The sequence below is a fragment of the Eretmochelys imbricata genome, chromosome 3 (genome assembly GCF_965152235.1).
Source record: "Eretmochelys imbricata isolate rEreImb1 chromosome 3, rEreImb1.hap1, whole genome shotgun sequence".
Classification (NCBI taxonomy): domain Eukaryota; kingdom Metazoa; phylum Chordata; order Testudines; family Cheloniidae; genus Eretmochelys; species Eretmochelys imbricata.
In genome coordinates this window covers 47,344,572-47,358,287 of record NC_135574.1, presented here as the reverse complement: position 1 = coordinate 47,358,287, position 13,716 = coordinate 47,344,572, and the positions used below count along the sequence as shown (strand labels likewise).

At 36.5% G+C, this 13,716-nt stretch overlaps 1 protein-coding gene across 3 annotated transcripts in view; it reads left to right on the top strand.

Moving 5' to 3' along the window:
* BMP5 (bone morphogenetic protein 5) overlaps positions 1–13,716 on the top strand; it is a 69,935-nt gene that overhangs the window by 13,830 nt on the left and 42,389 nt on the right. For all 3 annotated transcript variants that reach the window (XM_077811592.1, XM_077811591.1, XM_077811590.1), the window contains exon 2: positions 13,229–13,421. In XM_077811592.1, coding sequence (XP_077667718.1) covers positions 13,229–13,421 — 193 coding nt within the window. The remainder of the gene's footprint in view (positions 1–13,228; positions 13,422–13,716) is intronic.

Sequence of the window (13,716 nt, the reverse complement as noted above, 5' to 3'; positions counted from 1 at the left end):
TCATGAACCTGTCTCTGAAAAGAAAAGTGTTCTTGAAATAAATACTAAGTTTTAGAGGTAGCACAGGCAAAACCTGCAGGTTAGATTTCTATGTTCACATTTACTTATGGAAGATGCTATCCTTCTTTCAAGGTGCTTAGTTATGATCCTGTTTGGTTTAAAAACCAACTCCAACAAGCTGAATATTGCAGTAGTCTAATCAAAAGGAGATAAAGACATGAACGAGCTTCATGGTCTCAGACAAAAGTAAATATAATTGAAATAATAGAATATGATGTGATGACTTAAAGGAAACGCTGCCTGTATTCTGGTGATCTTTGTGAGGGATGTTTATTGTAAGACAAGATAGTAATGTTTATCAGTATGATTCACTTTTAGGTGGCACATCAGAATATAGCCATTTCCTCTTTTTAATGCCTGCAGTGTGCACTTCAGATATTTCCTATCATAGCTCATTATGTGTGCTTGTGTTCCCTTATAGCCACCTTGAAGTCTTCCAGCAATACACTTTCAATTCCCTTTTGCATTCTGGAATCGTGTTTAGTGAGGCTCCATAGCATACGCTATCATGTGGATAGAGACATAAAAAATCCATAGTGTAGCCCATGTTACAGAGTGAACAGATGACGGGGATTTTGTGTTGTGTTTTTGTATCACAATTATGGCACTGACTTAAATATATGAGAATAATATTACCCTTCCCCCTCCAACTTAAATTCTGAAACTGAAGACCAGATTTTTCAAATGGATATATACCAAAGAGCATGCCCACTTTTTCCAGCTTAATACAGATGTGCAAATACCATAAAGTGCGCATACGGTGCGGAGTTGTGCACATATGCTAGACCAGACTTGTGTGCAAGCATCTGATGATTTGAATACTAGACTCTATAATACAATTTCCTAAAAGGGGATTTCGAGCCCTATATGTTTGTCCTGTGTTTACATCACCACTTGCTGCAGTATGTGAAAGAAGCCTGCTTTGTTAACATGGCATGAACATCCCTTTGGACTAGTGGGATATATTATGGCCAGCTCCAACCAAATGGTTCAAGCTTGCCTTCAATGTATTGTCAAGAACATGAAAGCAAGGTAGCCCCAAAAGGTAGGGTACAATCATGGGCTGGGCAACAGATAGGGCTATTTTTCGATTAAATGTAATTTGGAACCATCATCAGAGATTACGCCAGTAGTCATTTTTAGTCCTAGGAGAAACAAGAGCATACTATAAACCGCAGTCAAGAAAAAGGTAGATCCTGCACTGTGTTGTAAATATCAAATTTTCCTCATTGTCCTGGCTCTACAAACATATAGTTTGAAATAAAAATACAGAGTAGCATGTTAGTGCTCAATTTATCAAACACAAGTATCTGTCTCTTAAGTTTAAGCTCCGCTAACAGCCAAGCAGCTGGAGTCGTAGCACATAAAATACATCTTAAGATTGGGTTAATTATTCCAGAGATGAATTATATTGATGAATGACTCTGCAATCAACATGGGTGTTCTGATTGTCTCACACTCCTAGTAATCCAAACAATAGACAGCTACATGCTAGGTTCGGGGTAGGCATCCATTGTGGTTCTACCCATGGCTAAACTGAGTTCTTCACAGGCAGACAAACTGGCATCAGCCATATGCTCCTACTACCACAGAGGCAGGGAGGAAAGTTGCGGGGGCTTTCAATATGCTCCTTGACTTGCAGCACCTGGAGCGCTTTGGTAATGGGGAGCAAGATAGATCCAGAGTCATGCAACCTTCCCCAAATCCAATGCCTCTCTTTTTTAACCTGGTGATAAATGTAAGGAACTGTACATTGGGAAAGAATTGTTCAAAGTGTTCATGCAGATTGGTGAGTTCTGAATTCACTTTAATCGTTCAGGAAAGAGTTCTGGGTTTCATTGTGACAGTTCAGCAAAGGTGCCCAATGTGAAAAATGTTAGGGTGCAAAAGAAATATTTTTGTTGTTCCCATCCTATCATTTGGCCAGGAATAAATCATGATCCAAACACACAGTGAAGCAAATACTGTAGTTCTGATTACGATTACAAGCATATCCGGTGTGAGGATCAGTAAGGGTAAATGTCCTTTTGCACGTTGCAGATTTTTGGTATGCTTTAACTAAACTACTTCCTTGTAGTTTTACAATAATCAATAAAGTGACATTGCTACATAAGTTGCAGAACTAGAACACGGAAGGCATAAAATATATAGGGTGGTTTAAATCCACTGGTGTAAATCGGTGTAGGTGTAGGTTCACTGATTTCAGTGGAGGTACACATATTTATAATAAGTCAGGATATGGCCCAAAATATGTTAAATTATGTTGTTTATGCAAACTTCAGCGTATTTACAATGTCTCACTAAGAAAATATTGAATGTGTCAAAGTAATTCTAAAGTGATCATCTACAATACACTTTTCTGTTTTCTCTAAATGTATGTTCTGGGCATTTTAAATTTTATTTATTTATTCATTCACTTATGATCGTTGTTACAGCTGGCTTGATTTTGTTTCGTGTTTAGACAAAGTTGAAATGCAGCATTCTAAAATGAAATAGCAGGAGGTTCATTGTTCAGCACAGTTAATAGTAATTGCAGCATAGAGTTCCCTATTCAGCCAATGAGTATTTGAAGGGTTAAACTTTAATTACTGGTTTTCTTAACCAGAAATTGTTTCCCTGCTTTATTTCTTATTTCATGTAAAATGTGATTCACTGATCATTCTAGATCGAATTGGTAGTGAGGGTAATGTTAAAACATCAGTAACCCACTAAAAGGAGGTAAACTTAAAGAGCAATACTACACTGATTCATACCTTATTAGGGCAAGTTGATCATGAAGTAAGGTAGAGCTCACATGAAAGCCTCTGTTGAACAGGACAGTGTTAAACATTGCATGAAGTTTGTCAGAAAATGCATAAGTGGTCAAATAACTTGCCGTGATTCGGTGGATTGGGGGGGGGGGGATATAGTGAGAGAAGTAACTAACAGGAGGCGAGACAATCAATGCGCTTTAGCTTCTATACTCCTGACAGTTGCCTTATGGTCCTACATTCCCCTTCAGCTCACAAGTTACACTCCATCTTCAAATTCTTTGCCTGTTAAATCAGTTATAACGTCCACCCATTTTCTGACCAACTTTCCCCCGATGTATAAATTGAGTTACTGTTCAAACTCTGTGGAACCAAAAAGCAAGCGACTTGAATGAGATTGCACTAGGTGTAGGTTACGGCAGAATTTGGTGCTGAAAGTTTCAAGAATGAGGAAAAAGAAGTGTGTGTGTGTGTATTCCTTCGATTCCTGCATGTACTGTAGACGTAGGTCAGGAATCTGGATTTGAAATATAACCTGACACGTTCAATAGCAATAAAAGTTTCAGAGCTCTCATTGTGTACAGCTAGTTCTCAAGCAGTTTTTTTCCCCCTGTGGTTCACTAATCTGCAGGCTGTTTTGGCCTGACATCCTGACCTTTAGGTTTGGAAAGAAACCTGGCTATAATTGTTACCTTTCATTGCAACCATTTGGTATGGGAGAAAACTAGAGCTAAATATTAGGAAAAATAATAGATTATTGACACACCATATCAATATGTACTTGATTTTTCTAAACCATAGCCATCAGAATAGTTGACTTAACTGAAAAAGCAGAGAAAATTAATATCCTTGCTCATGGTGTTCAGATGAATTATCTTAGATGCCTTCCTTAATAAAGGGCTGTATAGTAAAAACTAGTCTCCTAACAGGACATGAAATAAATGTGGAAAATTTGACTTCCTGCTTGAAATGGGAGCTCTAATGTATTCTGATCTAGACCTACATGATACTTTATTCATTTCTGAACGACTTATTTTCCTTAGTGAAATGGTAATGCCAGTCCAATATCTAATGGGCACACTATTTTGAGTGAGGTTATCGGTGTCTAGCATGCTTATGTAATAAATGTTGTCATATCATTTAAAGTGATGGACTGAAATAAAGGGTCTTTATTTGTTTCTCACAAGAAAAACTGTTTGGTCCAGATTCTTCCCTCAGTTGTGTCATTTTGTGACACCTCAGCAGCAGTCCTGAAACTGTCTCAGCTGCCTATGGGAGGATTAATTACCCCAGCAAAGCTAGAACTGCTGTTCGTGGCACAGAACCACAGTGACAGATCCCGTGCTAGCCCAACCTCCACCAAGTGACATGGCTGGGGGAAAGAGAGCATAGCCTCAAATGGCTCTAATTTAAGCCAGGGGACTGGACTGGTACACAGCTGGCCTAGGATTAGTGAAGTGCGGAGATAGTTGTGCTGTGTGTTTCAGCCAAACATCAGGGCTACAGGATTCAGTGGAAGTTTTGTCTCCAAAGGTTCAAGCCTTAAATACAATGGAAACAAGAAATAATGGAAATTACTTTCAGTTCGTTCTGATTTTTGTTGTGATGATGATGATAATAATACTTAGCTTGTCACAGTGCTTTTCACTTCCCAAACCCTGTTCCAGTAGGAACTAGACTCCGTATTTTTTGCTATTCCTTATCCATACTGTTGCACTGGCAAGGTTCAAACTAGCTTAGGGAAGATGAAGCGTTTTTCCACTTACAATATCAATAACTGAAAACTTTCCAGAATTTAATAAATTTTGGGTCAGCTGTAGTGTAATACTTGTTTTGACTTGTAAAGGAAGTGCATGTGACTTGGAAGGCATAAATGGAATGAATACCATATGTTTACAAATTAGCTTTTCACCAAAACAGTTAATGTAGTGAGACTGGTTATTTCTTCAAAATGTATATTTACTTCAGGGATATTTTAGCCTATATAAAGTGAATGGAAGATGCTGCTGGTAGAACATACTGGTAGCTTACTTATGATAAGATCCAGTTGTGCCTTTTTACACTGATGCACGTTGGAGTCTGTGCAGGAGAGGGGTACTGGTAGACACTGTGATGTTGTCCCTTGGAGCTCTTGGAAGTATTGCAGAGAGAGGGAACTCTGGGGAAGACAAGTCTGGGAGAATATTCTGATGACTTTAACTGCTCAGGCTTTGCGTCTTAAAGGAATTAAAAGGAGGAGTAAATAGATTTTACTACAAACCCTTCTACACTTCACTTTCTTTCACACACACAATTTTCTTTTTCTCCTGGTTGCAGAATTGGTGTCTGCCATTTATTAAAGTTGATTATGTCACATGGATGTTTTGAGAGGAATGTCACAAAGACCCAGCTAACCAATAGCTAGGACTTTTGCAAATTCATATTTGGCTAACCCATAAAAACCCTTTTGTTCTCAAAAGTAAAAAAACCCTGTGGTGTTACAGCAGTTCTTGGCAAAGATTTAAGAGCAAAGTGCTTGGGAGAGATCCTTTAATACTAAGAATTCATGGCTTTTACAAGATACTGAATACTGCAGTAAATTATTTACAAAAATTCTATGAATGATAAGTAATTAAAACTAATCTATCCTTGTAAGAAGTGAACAAAGTGCAGTTTTGTTGCAGTACCCTTGATTGATTTAACCATAGTTGTTCCCTTCCTCTCTAAGGTTCTGATCCAGTCTACTGCAGTGAATGAAAGCCTTTCCATAAATTCCACCGCTGCTTTGGGTCATGTTCTAATTCATATATTTCAATAATTCTGAGTAATTACTAAAGAGGTATTATCAAATGACTGGATTCAATAAACATTAGTCAGCTAATTTTTTTAATTGAAACTGGCATGATCTGCACAGCATTTTGTCAAACAGTTCATAGAACGTATCTTTTAGTTCAGTTGAGGACAACTGGGCAAATTCTGCTCAGCTGAGCTGGTAAACAAATAACCTCTTTGGCTTCAGTGTAATGACTCTGGACTTACGTAAATTAGTGTCACTTGCAGCAGAATTTGACCCATCAGATTTCATGTTTTGTAATTTAATAAAAAAAAGACCATTATATGTAAAATCTATTTATATTACACTTTCAAAACCACATCTGGAGACCTACAATTAGCTTAAATAAAACCAGGGCAGTAATAACAAATGCCGCATCATTTAAATATATAGTTCTTCAATAAAAGTACTCTTCAAAGACCAAAAGTGCTGCAATGAAAATTTAACTTACTGCAGACTTACACTCCTTGCTCAAGTAAAATTCTCATTGATTTTGGTTGTGGTTTTATCTGAGTAGGGAGTGCAGAATTTGGCTCCTAGTGTTCTGTCACAGTAAGCTTTATAGTATTTAAACTGTAACTTTTACGCTGTTGTTTGTTTTCTGGTAAAAGATGTTTTTATCACTTTAGTTGTTCAAGTATTTTTCGCTGCAGTTCAATTTGAAGGTTCTGTTCAACCAAAAAAATCCCTGGATCTTCTAGAAGACCGTGGGCCTTATCCAAAGGCCATTGAGGTCAATGAAAATACTTTGGATTGGGTCCTTCATTTTTAGGGCTTCCAGAGTACAGCAGAGAAACCTATATATATATTTTTAATTAAGCCTATTTCTAGCTTGTAAAATTTGGACTCCTTGCTTTCCACACTGTGCAAGCCTGTACAAAGATACACCGCTTTAAAATACAGTTTGTAGGTGTTAGCTTGGTCTCCTCATGCGCTTGAAGTGTAGAACATGAATGGGGGGGTCTGAATATGGCTCTTAATTTTTCTTCAATGCATTAAATTAAAATATTTGCATATGGGAAAACAATGGTTTTATCTTTCACCCTGCTCTAGATTAGACCACTTCTGCTATCTGCATACCTTCACTAAGTTTCTCAGTTTGTTGTGATTTTGTTTGTTATATAAAGTGTAGCCATAGGAAGTAAGAATAGATTTCTAGTCATTTGAATTTTTGGAGAGAAGAGCAAGAATGCTGTAAATAGCTGTTTGATGTCTGTCTTTTCACAGTAGCACAATAGCTAATTCCTGGGGCCTCTGACCTTTTAGTGTCCTGTAACAAAGTATTTGCATTAATCTGTTGCTTATCTGTCACCTACCACATTTGATATTTCCAGCCTCTGCTTTCAATTATCAGTCATTAGAGGTAGGACTGGGTAACTTCAGGAGAAAACTCCTGGAATCTTTGGCCTGTTTTGTCAGATAACCACAAGTATTTACTGTAGATAAACTATCATTTCATTGTATTCAAGATGTAAACGAGTGTAGTTTGTAGTATATCAGCTTACCGTAACCTCTCTCACCTTGAGGTAGTTAAAACTGACTAGTTTATTTTAGTGCTTGTGCAAAGAATTCAAACAGTGAAATTTAGTGAGATTAGGATAAGTGACCTGTTACAGTCACATGATCTATAAGCCCCACCAGTTTTGCCAGTGCAAGTATATTTAACAGTGAAACAGTGACAATAAGCTAAGTAGTAAAATATCACAGCTTTAATATGTGTAAGTATAATGTGTAGAAAAAAACTTTGTGATCATGCAGGACTTCAATTTCAGTGACATGTGTTGGAGGTCTCATGGTACAAAACCCTCCTCGGAATTTCTAAGCAATATCAATGAGAATTTCTTAACTCAAAAAGTGTTGCAGCCAACATGGAGGAATTCTCTGTTCGACCTTGTCTTTAAAAAAAGGAAGTAATCAGAGAACAAAAAATTAATGATCGTTTCGGTAGAAGTGATCATGACTTGATCACATTTATAACATGCAACCAGAGTAAAGTCCAGACTAGTAACATATACACGTGGTGCTTTAATTGGGCCAATTTCACAAAGCTAAAAACAATTTTGAGGCAGATCAGCTGGGAGGAAGAATTTAATCAGAACATTGTGAATTATAATTGGGAATCATTTTAAGACCACCTTATTAAATGCCAAAAACCACAATCCCCCATTCGGGAAAGGCTATACTGCTTAAGAAACAGATCTGGTCTACAGGGGAACTGAAGGCAGCTATTAAAAGTAATGTAATATATAAAATAAATGGAAGAAAGGGGAAGTTGATAGTAATGAATATAAATCAGAAGTTATCAATTTTCTACAATTCCTAACGGAAGCAAAGGGACATAAGAAATCTATGCTCAGCACAGTTAAGGACTATAAAATGCAGGTTTTTTTAAAAAGAGGATTGGGAACAAAAAGAATCCTGAAAATGGGTATTGATACATTATTAGATGGAAATGGTAGAATTATCAATAATAATGCAGAAAAGGCAGAAGTGTTCAGTAAATATTGATGTTCCATATTTGCGGAAAAAACAGATGATATTGTCTGATCAGATGGTGATAAGTCTTTCCATTCCTCTAGTATCTTTGAAGGATGTTAAACAGAAGCTACGAAAGTTAGACATTGTTAAATCAGCAGGTCCAGACAACTTGCACACAAGAATTTTTAAAGAGATAACTGAGGAACTAAGTGGACTGTTAATGTGGATTTTCAATAAGTCTTGGAGCACTGTGAAAATTCCAGAAGAGTAGAACAGACCTTATAACCTGGGTAGTTATAGGCCTGTCAGTGTGACATAGAATCCGGGCAAGATAATGAAGTAGCTGTTATGGAACTTAATTAATAAAAAAGCAAGGAGGGTAATGTAATGAATGCAAATCAACATGGGTTTCTGGAAAATAGATTCTGTCATACTAACTTGATATAAAAGTAACATGGCACATATTAAATGGATTAAAATCTGGCTAATGGATAAATCTCAAAATGTAAAAATGTAATATGTAAATTGGAAATTGTCATTAAGCAGGTTTGTTTCCAGTGAGGTCCTGTAGGGATTGTTTATTGACTCCATTCTATTCAACATTTTCGTCAGTGACCTAGAAGAAAACATAATATCATCGCTGTTTGTTAGTTTGCAGATTGGGGGGTGGGGTGGTAAATAATGAAGAGGTCAGGTCACTGATTCAGAGCAATCTGGATCGCTTGGTAAACTGGGCGCAAGCAAATTATATTTCTTTTAATATGACTAAATATAAATGTATACTCTAGGAACAAAGAATGTAGACAATGCAAATTCTCTGCATCTATTTCAGTGGAGCTGCCTCAGTTTACTCCAGCAGAAAAATTAACCCAATATTTTCTCTTGAGATCAATGGTGATCCGTTTTATAAAGCAACTCTTAGATGTGGCTCTTTTTTTTTTTTTTTTTTTGTAATTTAGTTTAGTATGAATGCATTGTGACACTGAATGTTTCATTGGCCATATTGATGGCTGGCAAGAAAATGCTCTTTGCCATTTACTCAGTCATTTCTTGTTAATATCCCCCTGAGCTGGTGGTGAACCAGTGCCCCAATGTAGTGTTAAACATGTATGTTGGAGGTTCTGTTTTTAAGATGAGATTTGAAACCTAGGTCCTAGGCAATTGTAACAACTTAAGATCTCCCTTTTATAATACCGTTTGCTCTGATGTTCTAGTCAGATTCCAGTTTGAGTAATTATATTCCATTTATTTAAGTTCCCCTTGCAATTTCAAATGGTTAAGATATATTTCCTCACTTCCTGTTGTTAGCTGTTGCATAGTATTGCTGTACTATATTCCATTAAACTGCTGTTGTGATCCATCCCTGTGATGGCTGCCTTTCAGCTAGTGAATTGGTGCGTGTATGTATATGATAGAGAATTGGAGTAGTAAATATTTAAGGTTGCTTAAGTGTTTCCTTTATAAGAACCTGTTTTTCAGAGTCTCATAACTTTCAGAAACTTCTGCCTCCCAAAATCTTTTTGTCATGGGACCAGATCCTGGATGACACCATGGCTCCCTTTGTGCTACTTCAGCATGCAAAAGGACCTGAAAGCTTCCCTGAATGGAAAGAAGAGGATTTCCTTGGCAGAAGGGAATCCCTTACCAGTACAGAGTTAATGTAGGGGTGTGGGGTTTGTCTTTATACAGATTCTATTATATTATCTTCTCTACTAAGAAGTTTTATTTCAATGGATTGTATGGACTCTCTTAGAAAGAATGTTACTCCCCCACTTCTATGACCTAATCTGCCCTTCTTTATAGTTCATAGATAGCTATTATTATATCACATTGTTTCGGTTTTTTTTTAAATTCCATTATGTGTCAGTAATGCCTATTTCAAAATCTTATTTGATTGCTAGGCATTCTAGTTCACCTATGTTTGCTTTTAATTTTCTCATGTTGGTATACTGAAATCTACAGTGTGAAATCCCAACCCCATTGAAGTTAATGGAAGTTTATCCGTTGACTTCAATAGAGCCAGGATTTCACCTATGGCTTTTATTTTTATTCAATTCTTTATTTGGACAATCAGTTATTTTTGTGGCATTTACCTCTGTTTTTTCAATTTGTCTGAATGTAATTTCAGTCCTGTTCAATTGAAGATCAGGACTAAAAGAATGCACTAGAACAACAGAGGGGTGTGTGTGTGTTCTCCATGTTGCAACAGTGCCTTTTCTTTGAAATAATATAAATAGATAAGTAAAATGTGTGTTAGCCCTATTTAATATATTTAATTTTGTTTAACTCAACAGGAAATAAGTATTTTTTCAGCAGTTGTGTGTGCTTCTAGGAGAATACTATCAATGCTGTAATACGGTGTGTTGTAAATACTGATCCTATTTGTGTCTGAGTTATACCATGGGGGATACTTACTGTTTCCATACAAATGTTATTAATTTGAATTTATTGCAAAGTAGATAGACATGAAAACCAGACCAGTAATTCTGGGATTTGAAATCCGCATTTGGGGCCTAATTCTGCAATCCTTTTTCACAGTGAGTAGCACTTACCCACATGAGAACTCCCTCTGAACTCCTTCAATAAGTAATAATCAAAGGGTTGCAGAATTGGGCCCTGGATTAATTCTACTTTTAAAATATTTTAAAAATGAAAACTCTTGGCACATTCTGCTCCCAAGTAGTCTTTAAATGTTCAATTATGACATTCATAATTTATAGCAAGATCTTTACTGTATTTTTTTTTAAAAAAAAAGCATCCCTGAACAATTCATTGTGATTGCATGTGCTAACTCATGTTGTACTCTGTATCAGTAATGAAAGACTTTAGTGTGTATTTTTTTAGACTTTTTGTTGAGGCACAGTTACAATAAAATGTTAATATACTACATCATACATTACTTACTACTTATTTAGGATCAGGTTAATATTCCAAGAACCTGGCTAAAGATTCTAGCTTGTTGGTTGGGGTGTCTGCCTCCTCTGAGTGTGCTAAAAAAGTTGACAAAATTTCTAAATTCTGATGCTCTTTTTAACACTTCTCTTGTGTATGTACTTGGTGTGAATGCTTTTACATATTTTTCTATACTGTAATTCCATTGAAAGAGTCCATTTTTCCATGAATGTGCAATACAAAGTCAAGCTGCGAACAATAAAACAGAAATTGATTTGTTGTCCTGTTTAAAATATAGATCCTTTATTGGAGCATTAAGTAAGCCGATCAGGGGATCTCATTTCTTTAAAAACTGGTCTGATATCAATGTATATCTTGCTGTTTAGGAGCTAGTGATGGAGGTATTAAATAGACTGTATCCTGTTTCTCTTCAGTGGCAGCCCATTTATCTTTGGCTGCAGAGCGGGTAGTTTACATGCTTCTGCCTCTTGACTTTGTCTTACATGGAACAAAATCTCAGATCCTTAAAGTCAAAATCTGTATTTGGGCTAACTAACTCCTTGAGTTTGTTTAGAGAGGAGTTTTATGGTTCTTTGTCAGTCAAGAGAAATTTCATCTTCACTGAAGTAAAGATAATACTTTCTTATAGATAATATAGTCTGTGCAGTATGTTAGACTGACAAAGCAAAACTTGTCAACAGATCTGCACATTTAAAGAAGTCTATATTAATGAAATCCATTTCCAGTTATGCTTTAAAAGACTAAATAATAGGTGCATACTTAAGGACTGGCATTGAGAGTTGACAGAGGTGCTTTAAATACAGTTCTGAAAGTAATTTCAGCGTTTTTGGAAGGACAACTTTTACGTCCGTGTTATTAACTATGCACTTCAAAACCTAGCCCTATTTTCCTTTCCTTTCCCTTTTTAACATAGAGTGCTTCAGGGCCAAAATTGTTACTCTCTTGGATCGGTGGAATGAAAATAGTAGATCTGAAAGTAGGAGAAGGGGTTGTGTGGGAAAAGAGTGTAGTGGGGCTTAGTGAGACTCAGTTTGTCAGCTCATCCCAGCCGAACTCAAGCTCTGAACCCTTTGGACTTCTCCCATCACTAGCAGACACGTGCTAACTCTTGATGAGACAGATGAATGGATCTGAATTCTTGACTCTGGACTTGCCAAATCTAGTAAGGTACAAAACTCTAATGCAGTTGGGGATCTACCACTGATTACCCCATAGGCATAAAAATGATGGGTGATCTTGTTTTTCATACATGTAAAATCACATTGAGTAATTATGTGGGCTTCTTTGATGCATCAAAACAAATATTCTGCAAAGACGTCCTCTCATACTACTGGGCCAGAACCTCAGCTAGTGTAAATTTAGCATAGTTCTGGTGATATTAATGGAGTTGTGCTGATTTACCTCAGCTGAAGATCTGGCCCTCTGTTCTTAAAATACTGTGGGATCCTGATTAACTAGTTATGAGGATAGATTTTAGCTCCTGGTGGACCTTTGCTGCAATAAAAGAAGCATTGGAAACAGTACATAAACAAAAACGTGGCAGAGAATTAATATATATGTGTGGAGAGGACTTATACTAGGAGTGTTGCTTCAATGTGCAGTTTGGGTGCCGGAACCACATAGCTCTGACTTGTGGTTCTCTTGCTCATACCACTGAAAGAGGACACTTTTATGCCATAAGATGACAGCATGTGTTAATTTATATGATGTAGTTTCTTCTTAAATATGTAGCAATTACGGTGCACTTAACGCTGTTCCAGAATTTATTGCCTCAGACAGAAGTAGTCAGCTTTCCCTGTTTTCTTTCCCGATTATTACCTACAGTCATGTACGCCAAGATCATTTGTGTGTCTCAAATAATTTTTGCTGTACATGTAACTAAACCCAAGTATCAAATCCTTCTGCAACTTTCATTTTATCCATATTTTTAGTTGCTTTACACCATGACTACTTTCAGTTTTCTTGATATTCTTTCCACTCTGACTTCTGGAATTTGTATAAAACCACAGAGGGTTTTTCCTCTTGAACTGAAGACCATTTGGCTTGTGGAGTTTCCTTTAACTGGAAATATGTCTGGATTTGTGGCTGTATTATTTGCACAGTTTTATATACTCCAGTTTGTTGGGATTTTTTTTAAACATAGTGAATGCACAGTTAATGATTGGATTGGTATATTCATTTCACTCCTTTAATTTAATTTAATTTTTTTTCATAGTTGAAAGAGACAAGGACTTTTCTCATCAAAGAAGGCACTACAAAGAGTTTCGATTTGACTTGACTCAAATCCCACATGGAGAAGCAGTGACAGCAGCTGAATTCCGGATTTACAAGGACCGAAGCTACAGTCGGTTTGAGAATGAAACAATTAAGATTAGCATATATCAGATCATCAAGGAATACCCAAACAGGTACTATTTATTTAAAAAGAAAAAGAAAAAAAAGTCTTCATATTAGCATTCTCTCAAATGGAGAAGTGATAACTGGATATCTTTCACAAATTCATCTGCATCTAAACGTCTGCAAGATATTGTCACCATCAGTTAATTTAAGAGACTGTTAATTCCTGGGAAACAACAGAAATTCAGCTACAAAAAAATCTTGTACAAAATGTCTCCATTGTTGGCAGAGTTTTTCCAGCCTGACTACCTAATCTGTGCACAATACATGCTCTCCATGTTTCTGTGTGCAGATGGGTTAAGTTAA